This window comes from Seriola lalandi, unplaced genomic scaffold, assembly GCF_002814215.2.
Source record: "Seriola lalandi dorsalis isolate HSWRI2012SDOR001 ecotype SW California unplaced genomic scaffold, Sedor1 jcf7180002054524, whole genome shotgun sequence".
In the NCBI taxonomy this organism is placed as follows: domain Eukaryota; kingdom Metazoa; phylum Chordata; class Actinopteri; order Carangiformes; family Carangidae; genus Seriola; species Seriola lalandi.
The window spans coordinates 1,947,096-1,958,796 of NW_019525077.1; the positions used below are offsets into that span (position 1 = coordinate 1,947,096).

Sequence of the window (11,701 nt, forward strand, 5' to 3'; positions counted from 1 at the left end):
CACACACACACACACACACACACACACACACACACCTCAGCTGGCATCTTGTCACAGCATGCAAATGTGGACAAAGCAGAAGGTGTATGAGCGCATATTTTTACTAAATGCAAGACCTCATTTTTGGGGCGTTGAAAACCTTGGAGGGATTCTGTGTGTGTGTGTGTGTGTGTGTGTGTGTGCGGTGCCTCCGGTGACTGACTTCACAGGGGGAGAGGCTGCACACTGTCCACTCCTCTGTCCACACACACTCTGTATAATCACGTTCCCTGTCGGGCCCTATAAATCTGTAAGGGCCCAATTAAAGATGGCCTTCAGCGTGTCCACCCCTACCAGCACACACGTGTTAAAAAGAAAGAGAGAGAGAGAAAGAAAACACAACAACATGGTTCACTTTTCATTGAATGTATATTTGACACAACAGACTGCAGTGTAAAACAGTAACAGGAATCATTTTTCTAAAAAAAAAAACAGTGTAAAACTCATAAAAAAAAAAAGAAAAAAGCTTTTGCATAGAAAGATATTTTTTGATATTTCGGTTGCAACTCACACACATGTGCAGCTTGTGTGACTCGAACCTGGACTGTAAAGGTGCTACGTGAATATAAAAAAAGGTTAAAAACTGTACAATCATAAAGATAATAAAATGATAAATTACAAATGTCGCACATGAAAAGAGCCGACAGCGACGTACTGAGCAGGAAGTAGTGCATGCAAATCACATTAAAGCTACACTTTGGCTGAAATGTTGAGCAAAATGACACGAAGGGATATCAACAATTGTGACGACTTTTTAATTTAAGTTGCATTTAAACTGTTAAAAGTTGAAAAACGTGGCTGAACTGAATAAATGGTTTAAAAATTGACTTCATTTAACAAGTGCAGAAAAACAAAAATCATCAATTTACAAAAAGCAACAAATTAAAAAAATGATCTTTTTAAAATAAAAAAATTTATCTACAACAGCAGGTTGTAAAATGAATAATAGCACGGTGTGTGACGGCGTGTGGCGAGGACACAGTGGGGACGTTCGACGTGTTGTTAGCAGGGAGACTTGTGTTGTGACTGCTGCGTAAATATCTCATTAGTTCGGGTTAATAACATTCCTGTGCTCCTGGTTGTAACATAAAGACGACAAGATCTAAAACATCCTCGTCCACCAGCAAGAGGCTGATGAGCCTATTAAATATCAGCCTGCAAAATTATGCAAGAGGCTAAAAGTGTTTAAGTCGGACATAAATACCAGTGCACCCCCCGAGGATTTGATTTGGAATTATTTATGTCCCTCCGATCGGGACGAGGAGGAAACAAAGGAATAATTAGACCGCCGTGTGGCGCGCCGCCCTGCCTCTCGTGCACGCGCTGATGCCCACCGTGAATGTGAGACGCTCACCCATTTCCCCTCAAACTTGATGGTTGTTGAACTTATTTTTAGTGTCATTTGATAAGCTTCCCTGCTTGCACAGAGACATCCCACTGACCCAGCCACTGGTCATTGTCTATACCGCTTCCCGTCAAAGCCGGCGCGCTTTGTCAGGTTTCGACTCGAATATCCATTTCGCATCTGAAGTACGGTATCCGAAGTGACTGGATCATTCGAGCCTTTTTCTTCAGCTGCTGCCCCCTTTTCCTCCCCCACAGTGTTTCCGCTCACACTAACATCATTTGGGATTGGCGTCATGACAGCGCGCTTGAGAAATCCACAATATATATAAATATATATCCTCTGCTTTTTGGGGTGAGGGATTTGGGGTAGGGGGTGGGGGGGTAAGCATAATTTCTGGAAATGAACAATACTTATCCGTCCATCGCATCCGTTGCTTTGGGTTTGCGTTTTGGACGTGGCGCACCGTCACCGCGGCGCGGTGTCCTCCTTTTTTTTCCTGTGAATAACGCGGTAATAGGTCATTCAATGTCAAAAGGCATAAAAAAGAGACAGCCAAGTCTTCACAGGCTGCTGCTTGCTGTTGCCTTTAATTATTTTAATTAAACTTTGATATTCTGGCGCCGAGAGAACTAGTGAGTTGTGACGCGGCCGGGGAGCCCCCCTCGGAGGATTTGAGGCGGTGGGCAGAGGGGCGTCGGGGCAGCTGGATCTATATCTTAAAAGTCTTAACTGATGGGCCTGTTTATGGGCAGTGATGTGCTACGCCTTGCTGAGCAGAGAGCAGACTGTGCTGAAAACAGGGGCAAAAAACACCAAGCGCCATGTCAAGGTCTTAAAGGCATCAATCCCTCAAACCTTGCTGGAGATCATCCTGGTCAGGAGGCTGTCCTGCGGTCGAATAACGCTCTATTAATTTCCTTGTCCCGGGCGCATAATGAAAGGAAGGTGTCTTCAGAAAAAAAAAAAAAAAAAAAATTACAAAACTAAAGGGCAAAGTCTTGATGCCTTCCAATACCTTGGGGCATCCTGTCTACAATTTGTCATGCGTGTGCACTTCTCAGTGTTAAAATGACAAGATAAGCCAGTCAGAGGGCAGCCGCCAGGCATCCAGCTCTGCTGAAGTTGGAGAGGATTCGCGATGAGACATTGCTTCTGCACTTGTGAGGCCCACTGGGATTATTCCGACTTCCACGCCAAAGGCAAACAGCCCCCATTTTTCCTCCATGTTTTTTTTTTTTTTTTTCTTTAGATAGCTTCCGTCTGTGTCCGTGAAATTTGGTTTTTCACAGAAGGCACAATATGGTCAGAATATGTTAAGTCTTTGGTGAGCACGGAAAGCTAACTGAGTCTGAGCGCTGAGGTCTGGGGCGCCCGAGCTTCTGCTTTTACTTTCCTTATTAAAAAAACAAACAAAAAAACAAACAAAATAAAAAGAGGGGGAGGGACTCGGTTGAAAGAAAAGGTAGTAAATAAGTTAATATTAACATCTCACCCTGTGTGCCTCAAAGGTCTGCGAGCAGAGAACCAGAGGAGAAATTTTATGCACCGAGTGAAGCGGCGTGAACAGATAGTGGTTTTAGCTGCAGGATTACACATCTCACAAAAAACAAAAAACCTGAAATTCTTCTCTTCTTGTCTCGTCCACAGCGATCAGCACATGCTGGTTTTCACACAGTAGTCCTTCTCTTTTACTGATGCTGCACACGGTTGAAATTAATACACCGACCCTGAAAACGACACAGAGGAGAGAGACGTTAAAAACTTTCATCATGAACATCAACCTCGTGTTCGACTGCAGTTTGTATTTTTCCCTGTAATCTAATTTTCATACATTTTTAGAAACTATTATTTTATACTTGACTTGATAAGAGTTATTTCTGTTCAAATATTTAAAAAAAAAGAAAAAAAGAAATAAAGATAAAATTAAAAAACGTAAACAAACTGAAGGAGATAATATTATATGACACATATAAAACAAATAAAAAAACAAACAAGATAAATTCATTCAGGAGAAAATTATTTCTCAGCTTCGATCAAACAAAGAAGCATCAACTGGTGAAGCAGCAGCAGCGTCTCTGCTCCCTCTCCACCTTTCTGACAAAAACATTTCAGCAAAGTCTTCCTGTGCACGTCTGATACCCAACGTGCATCTGTGTGTGTGTGTTTGTGTGTGTGTGTGTGTGTGTGTGTGTGTGTGTGTTTGGGTGTTGAAGCAGCTGTCTGAGCCTCTCAGCACAGCAGCAGCCTGTTCACCAACAGTAGGCCGACTGGCACCAAGAGGGAGCTCTCGCACAGCGAATCCCCAGCAGCCAGCCGGCCTCCAACCTCACACTCGCACACAGCTCTGCCTCTCTCTCTCTCTCCCTCTCTCTCTCTCTATGTGTGTGTGTTTACATGTGCTCACTCTGTGTTTCTGAAACATCATACAGGTAGTTAGCTGGCGAGTCTAAGGAGCAGAGAGCAGCTACAGTTCAGCGAACAGGGACTACCTCCATGTGTGAGGGCAGCAGCAGCAGGAGCAGCAGGAGCAGCAGGAGGACAGGTTCACCCAAATCATGACAGAAAAACCTCACACACATTTTCTCACGCTCCAAGTCATATCGGTCTGATGTAATGAAAGTGAATAGAAACTCAAAGGAGTGGAAAACTGCTCAGCAGCAACATGTTTTCCCACAATGCCTCTGCTCTGACGGGGACTTCACACAAACGTCCTCCGGGGGTGAGAGGGAAAGCGCAGAATCATGGGTAAATACTCCAAAAACATGATCCTCCAACTGGCTTGGAACTCGGGACCTTCTGGCTCCGAGCCGCCACGCAGGTTCAACAGTTAAAGGAACCGCGTTAACCCGGCCACGTAGACGTATGACAGAATTTCCAACTGGCGTTTTGCAGCTGCACGTGACAAACACGGGGAAAGCATCTCTGTGGCTGCGCTCTGCCAGAGAGGAGATGAAGGCTCATCCTCATATCCAAAATTATTTCCATCCAAAGTCCCAGTGAAACTGAAATAAATAACTCTCAACGGGTCGATTTCCACAGCTGAGCACACAAATAAATAAATAAACTCTACGTGCTGTCGTCTCGGCCTGTCCTCTCCCTGTGTTGCCTCTTCAGGCTGAACTCCCGCCACAGAGGCAGGTCAAACACACACACACACACACACACACACACACACTCACACTCACAGAATGAACCTTTAACGAACTAAAACTCAAAACAGTCAAACGTCCCAGTCATCTGGTTTCTGTGGATTCCCACTGTGATTAGTTTCTTATTGTCCAAGCCTGATCTCTGAGGAGCATTTACTACACTTTGGTTGTCATAGTAATGACGCAGACCTTGATGCAATAAAAAGGAACATTTAGCTTCATCCTCATCATCATCCTCATCATCATCATCGCCCAACAGGGGACTTCACATGAACACTATGTTCACTGTGTTTGTAGCTGTTAGCCGCTCTGAGTCGACTACTCAGCTGCTGTGTTGAGTTGTTGTGATCTTTTTATTGATTGGTCAATCTGTGTGTGTTTGTTTTTTTGTTTGGCAGGAAGTGAGTGTTCTGGCAGTGGTTGGGAAACGCTTCTGGAAAGAAGCTACATTCGTGCACAGAGGGAAAATCAGACTCGTCAATTGATCCGATTTGAATTTTCAGATGTGGAAGGAGAAATTTGTGTCTGGAAAGTTCTGAATTAGCACAGAATTTGATTTGAGGAGCTGAACTGAATTAGCATTAAAACGTGCACAACACGTGCAGGCCTCACACCGTCCAGGTGGCGGCTTCCCACGGAGGCCGCTACACGTTGGCCCGGGCCGGTGAGCTGCCCGAGCTGAACGCAGGAACTCAGCAGCCGGTTCCTCTGGTGCCGCAGCTCTTACAGTATCTGCATTACAGTCTGGCTCGGGAGCAGGAGTGTGCACGGGCCGACTGTGACGAGGGCTTTAGACAAGCTGGAGAATCTTCCATTTCTCATTATTTGGCAGGGCTGGTGGTTGTTTGGTGGAGGAGTGGGGGCTTCTCTCCATTTCTGCATGGTAAGCCCCTCGACGTGTACCCTCTGCAACTAATCTCACACAGTCAACAAATAAGGCACATCAGATGCTGTTTTGGCCGCGGCCATCAGAGCGGCTGAGTTCAGTGGATTTTGCGGGTTTTACGGCGCGGTGGAGGGATGTGTGGGGGGGGCGGGGGCTCGACGAGGGGAAGGAGCGCTCTCTGCAGCGGCAGAATGGCGGGGCGAAGCAAGGGGGATCTGGTGCGAGAGCGAAGCAGGTGCAGCACAATACGGTCAAACCCATTCCAGCTCCCCTGTTCCCCGGATGAGCCGGGCCTGACTTGGCAGGGAGCGCCGCCTTGTAACTGGGCCATGTTGGAGAGACGGAGGCCCACCTGTGCCACCCGGAGCGGCGGAACAATAGTCTGAATATGTCAGCATGGAATGTCAGTGAAATCTCATCAGACAGACGTGAGCGTGACTGCGGATAGACGGGCGGATGAGTCAGGTGGCGAGATGGAGAGGTAAAGAGACAAGAGGAGGGGTGGGGAGGTGGGGGTCAGAGAGAGAGAGAGGCATCAACCTCCAAATGAAGACTTTGATTAATAAGGTTCATTACAGACACTCCATCAGCTTTCTATGGAAATAAACGTAAATATATCGACACAATCGGCCGCTCACACACCTGAGAGACGCAGCGCGCATATCGAATGTGGATAATAACTTTAAAATCTGTTCATCATTAAGGTTCATGATTCATATTGGAATCTATAAAATATCAAGAAATAAGAACAAATTTGAATTATTTACTAATTTCAATCAGTCAATCCATCAATCAAATTAGAAAATTAGTACGACGAACTCGAAAACGCGATTCTCGCCGCGTTCACTTCCAAAAATCGAGGTTCTGCAGATTTTGTGAAAAAAGGCTGCGCAGTCGCTTTAAACTGAGGGAGCGTTTGGTGTGAGCACGTGAAGTGGTCACTTTGGTGGCGTTGAGTGCTCCTTCCTCTCGGAGTCGTGTCTTAAGGTCGGTGTTAGCCGGGGCCCCTCGCCACATGTTGACAGGAGCTGCAGAGGTCCACGTTTGCCCAGTGACAACATGTTTGTCACTTGGACTGTTGGCTTGTAACTTGCGGCAGAGCTCCAGGAGGGAAGTGGAGACTGTGTGTGTGTGTGTGTGTGTGTGTGTGTGTGTGTGTGTGTGTGTGTGTGTGTGTGTATGTTTGATTGTCATCTCTCGCAGTGCTCGCACCCTAAACTGAACAACTGGTTACTATCTGGCTCCCAAACTTTAATACACTTTTTTTATACTCTGCATTTTGGGGAATGTGAAAAGGGATGTTTAATTTTCCTCTTCTTCTGTGGTTTATTTGAAGTGTTGAGCCATAAGAAGATATATTTGTGGTTTTAAGAACCAAAAACCATCTCAGTGTATTTTTACATCTCCTCTCTCAGGCTTCTCTCTGGAGCTCTAGTAACAACAGGTCTATGAGCCAATCAGAAGAGAGGAGGCTCTGAGCCTCTCTTTGGTGGTATCCGGGTGGACGGGGCTTGGGGGCATGGTTGAGAGCGGTGAATGCTTTGTTGTGACATCACAAAGTTCAGGAAGTCCTGACGACTCGTTCTGAGGCTCAGTTTTTAATTACAGGCTGTGCACATGTTGTTCGTAGTTTGCACACTTTGATACTTTCACAGTATTAATATAGAACCTGGACCTGCTTTATAATATAAAACACATGGACATCTACCTTTACACAACATGGAACCTTTAAGTCATGAAGGGACTTGGAAAAAGTTGGCTCGAGTCAAGAAAAGGTGGAGAGGTTGTGTAAACTCGTCTCACAACCGCAGCATGTGCTGGCCGACGCTGTGCACACTGCAATCACTTCCAAAGTCAACCACACTCACACAGCTGGTTGCACCTGCAAACAATCATTCACTTATTCAAGAATTACATGAACGATGACTCGATTATTATTGACATGGATACTGTTTAAGATTAAACGTGAAGCATTTGAAATGTTTCGTTCGGACGTGTCCAGTTGCGGCTCCAGAGAAAGTCACAGAGAACATTGGTCATGTTTTGTGAGCAGGTACTGCATCTCGGGGGGGTGGGGGGGTGGTGGTTGGCTCCCAAACTGTCAGTCCACCCTCAACATCACAACACCGACACGTTCAGAAACGTCGTAGGTCACAGTGTTGGCTGCTGGGATCTGAGTCAATAACGTCCTGTCGCTGATTTATTCAATAATCGAGCAGATGTCGATCATTTATCAGTTAAACAAAAGTACAATTTAAAAAGAAGTTGCCATGTGCTCGCAGCTTCGCAACGCCTGCTCGGAACAAGTTTCAAATGAATCTCCACGATGATTTTTTTCGAGAGACAAATAACAGAGAATAAACACAGCTGATGACGAGTTCGCTCCCTTCCAAATGTTTGTACTGGCTCGTTGTATTAATCGATTGTATAGTTTGTCACATTTACAATATCGAGGACATAAAAACAACAACAACGACGAAGGAAAAAAAAAAAAAAGATGCACGAAAAGAAGCGTCTATTTAGGTTACAGAACGAATCTCCCATCTGGACTGTAGTGTTAAAACACTTGCAAGCATGAGAATTGTAATCCAGTTGCAAGATGCTTATTTTGCAGTGATAAGCTTCGGGCTTTGAAAGATTTTATCACCAGAACAGACACTTTTTTTTTTCCCCTCCCCACATTAGAGCTTTGCAGCTATACAGTAGCTTAGTTAATCTGAGGCTTAGTTAATCCAACAGCAACAGGACAAGACCACCGCAACACTCCTCACATTATTCCAACGCTCGTCTGTTGTTCTGACAAAATGTTAATAAGTGTTCACACACACATGCTGTCACGCGTCTTACACTTTGTACCACGCACGGCGATGCGTGTGTGTATACTTGCTGCTCCGGCTCTACCTGGGCAGGTGTGAGCTGGGGGGAGTTACTTCAGGGTGTTGCACAGAATCTCTTAACCTTTTTACCTTTAAAAACATTTTAAGGGCCGACTCTTCCGGGGATGTGTTCATTTCCTTCACTTACTGCCATGAACTCAGAGGTACCTTAACCTTTAAGTGATTCCTTAAGTGTGAGACCAAGATAAGGAAAACTTAAGGGGTGTTTTGTGCAACTGTTTTTATTGTCAGGAAACCTCAACTCAAACTTTAAGGCAAATCTTCACTCAAGGTGTTTTGTGGAACCGGCTCCCAGTTGCTCTCCAGGTTTAAACTGGTCAACTGTGGACGAAGGGGAGGCCCGGACTTCACACCCGGACTTCACACCCAGCCAAGGATGTAGTTAAAGCGCTTATACTGATTAGGGCTTATCTCAGTTTAGCTCTGATTTGATTCGTTTCACTTTAAACTAACACTTGAGATAATTTAAACTTCAAAAGAAACTGCTGCATTTTTGGGATAGGGGAGGAAAACGAGCAACTTCCCCGAGAAGAGTAAAGGAATAACTGAACTTTAGTCTGTGTAGGAATGAAGGAGAGAAGCTGCCACCACTTTATATCCTGTCCATCTCCTGACTGTATAGACGATCGATTAAAGGCAAACATTTGGAGCTGGAGCTGGTGGTTTGATCTGATCCGTGTTGGTGAAATCCACCAGGAAAGTGCGGAGCGTTCCTTTATCGAACCCACGGTCCTCGTCCCTGGCGGAGCGGCCGAGTTAAAAAACACAACTCCACAACGCAGTGTCGTCCTCCCCGTCGAGGCCCTGCCTGTCGGGCCTCAGCCACCAGACATGTGTTCTGCTTCACTCCGTGTTCTCTGCCACATATTGAACAAATTAAAAGTTCAAGTTGGACGGAGAAGCACAGCTGCACGGGGACAGAGGAGAGAGCCAGGGTGTGAGCAATCCTCCCTCCACGAGGCTGCTGGCCCTCTTCCTCGCAGCCCCTCGTCCACACACACACACACACACACACACACACACAGAACGCACACACACTACTGCCCACACAGCGCTGCCATCTGGCCTGCTGGGAAATCAGAGCCACCTGAGACTCGGCCAAATACATGATGCTTGCTGACAACTCAGGCATTTCTTCTCATTGTAAAGAGATGAATAAAGATTATACAGGCACATAAGGTACATGGGAGGACAACATAAAAAAAACAAAACAAACAAAACTCCTCACACTACTGTGAAGTTTAGCACATATACTTGAAGATGATGGAGAAGAAGTTGAAATAGAAGACACCCATGTCGTAAATGCCTCCACATTTACATATGAACAAGGCCACATGGCGAGGAAGCATTTATACCTATGTAGGTAAAGCATGTGGACACCTGGACATTAAAACACATGCATGATTTCTGAACACCTTGTTCCAGATCTGCTGCTGTAATCGGCCTCTACTCCTCTGTGAAGGGCCTGGTGCACAGTCTGTGGTCCACTCCCAACTAAGAAACCCTTGTCGTTATGGACATGGACAAACAACAACTGTTGCCACAGAGCTGGGGGACGACTATTGTCTGAAACGTCACTTAAACCAGAGGACCTCATGCAAACAAGGAGAACACAACAGTGACCGTTCACATACTTTCTTGTGTTACCTGAAGTCGCTACTGTTGTTCGGACCAAAACTGCGTAAGACTGTACTTCTGGACATATAATGTGTTTTATGAAACCTTGCTGCGCTCTGTGCAGCATTTTCTGTCTCAAACGGACTCTAGGTGGCGCTGCTGTTCGGCGTTCTTTGATGTTATTCATAGTCAGATCATCCCGTCTTCACCCTGTCAAATTGCCTATAGGTGATATGATTGACTATTATTTGTAATAGTTTGACGCTCAGCCGTACATGTGTCGAAAGGTTCAACTAAACTTTCCTGAACAAGTTAGTGAACTCCCAGCAACATCACTATTGTGATATTCCATGTTATTCAAGACCAATAAAACAACTACACTGCTTCCAATGGCGAGCGTCAGTGTGAATAAAGTGGAGGATGATGGGTAAAGCTACTTGACTGACCCCGAGAGCAGAGAGGGTGCGAGCGACAGCTTGCAGTAAAAAGATAAGCTAGCGGGCGGCAGCATATGGTCTGCAGACTGTCAGAGAATCACTGGCTCCTGCGTCCTGCAGACAAGGAGGATCTTTTACTGACAGAGAGAAGAGAGACGGTGAAGAGAAAAGGCCTGGTCGTTTAGTCTGAACCATCGTGCCACTGTTAGCTTAGCATTTCTGCTTTTCTCTTTTTTTGTTGTTGTTGAAGTTACAACTTCCTGTTTACTTATAAAGCGTTTGTGGACCGGTACCTGTTCGCCCGTGCAGCCCCGTCGTTGAGCGTGATCCTGCCAGCTAAACGTGTGAAATGCAAACCACGGCACAGCTTCTGACTCTGCATCAGCTGCCTGTTGTAGCAGGGATAAGTGGTATCTCCTGAAGCTTGAACACGGATGCCACAGTACTGTAGGTGCAGCTGTTTCCTGCCTGGGCCTCCTGCTTGCTCCCGTCACCCCACCACCCCCTCTCCTGTACCCCCACCCTCTCTGGTTTTGTCAGAGTAAGCGCACATCATTGGCAGCTAAAAGCTCTGGGCACCGTCCCTCTGGTTGTTCCAGAGAAATGCCAATCGTTTTGGCGTCGACGGGGCGCTCACAGACGGTGCAGGAAGGCACAGATGGCACTAATGGACGCGCAGAATCCAACCGAGGGACCGGGACAGAGCCACACCGGAGCGCCGTCCAAATAACTGTAGTGTGAATGTACTGTATGGCCAACGCGCCGCTCTGCTCTAGCGGGGCCGATGCCACGGCAATGCGGCATAAAGAATTTAAAATGATAAAATAATCATAAGAGAGGGAGATCGTGGGAGGATCGGCGTGGAGCGGTGCCAAGGAGGATCAGACAGAGGAGAGATTGTTCTTGGGCTGATATGTGCTGAAGTGATTTAGACAGGCGTCCTCCAAGTCAGCCCACTCCAGTCAGACAACTGGGTTTACAGCTAATGAACTGAGATACTCAGTCTGTCAAGGAAGAGCCAGTCTTATAGGCCGCACCTTCTCCTGGTACAATGACGCTTTTGTACGACGCGTATGAGCCAGCTGATAGCCCATGACCCGCCAGGCGACAGATATTTTTTTATCACCCAAATCTTTCCCTCCATTTCCCACGTGATGCCCACATGCTGCAGATTTGAACATTTGTTGTGCAATGCATTCACAAAAACACTCCTGTCTCTTTTTTAGCTAGTAGTGCGAAACAGATGCTTGTAGGAAGAACTAGTCACAGCTTTTGGCGGAGCCGAGAGGCCGCTGAAAACCTGTTCGGAGCTGCGTGTTCTTTTGATG

At 46.2% G+C, this 11,701-nt stretch overlaps 1 protein-coding gene across 1 annotated transcript in view; it reads right to left on the reverse strand.

Moving 5' to 3' along the window:
- Window positions 1-389: 389 nt before the first annotated feature.
- antxr2a (ANTXR cell adhesion molecule 2a) overlaps window positions 390-11,701 on the reverse strand; it is a 70,148-nt gene continuing 58,836 nt past the window's right edge. The window contains exon 15 of the mRNA XM_087176055.1: window positions 390-3,114. Within this exon, the coding sequence (XP_087032181.1) occupies window positions 3,076-3,114 (39 nt within the window). The 3' untranslated portion in view covers window positions 390-3,075. The remainder of the gene's footprint in view (window positions 3,115-11,701) is intronic.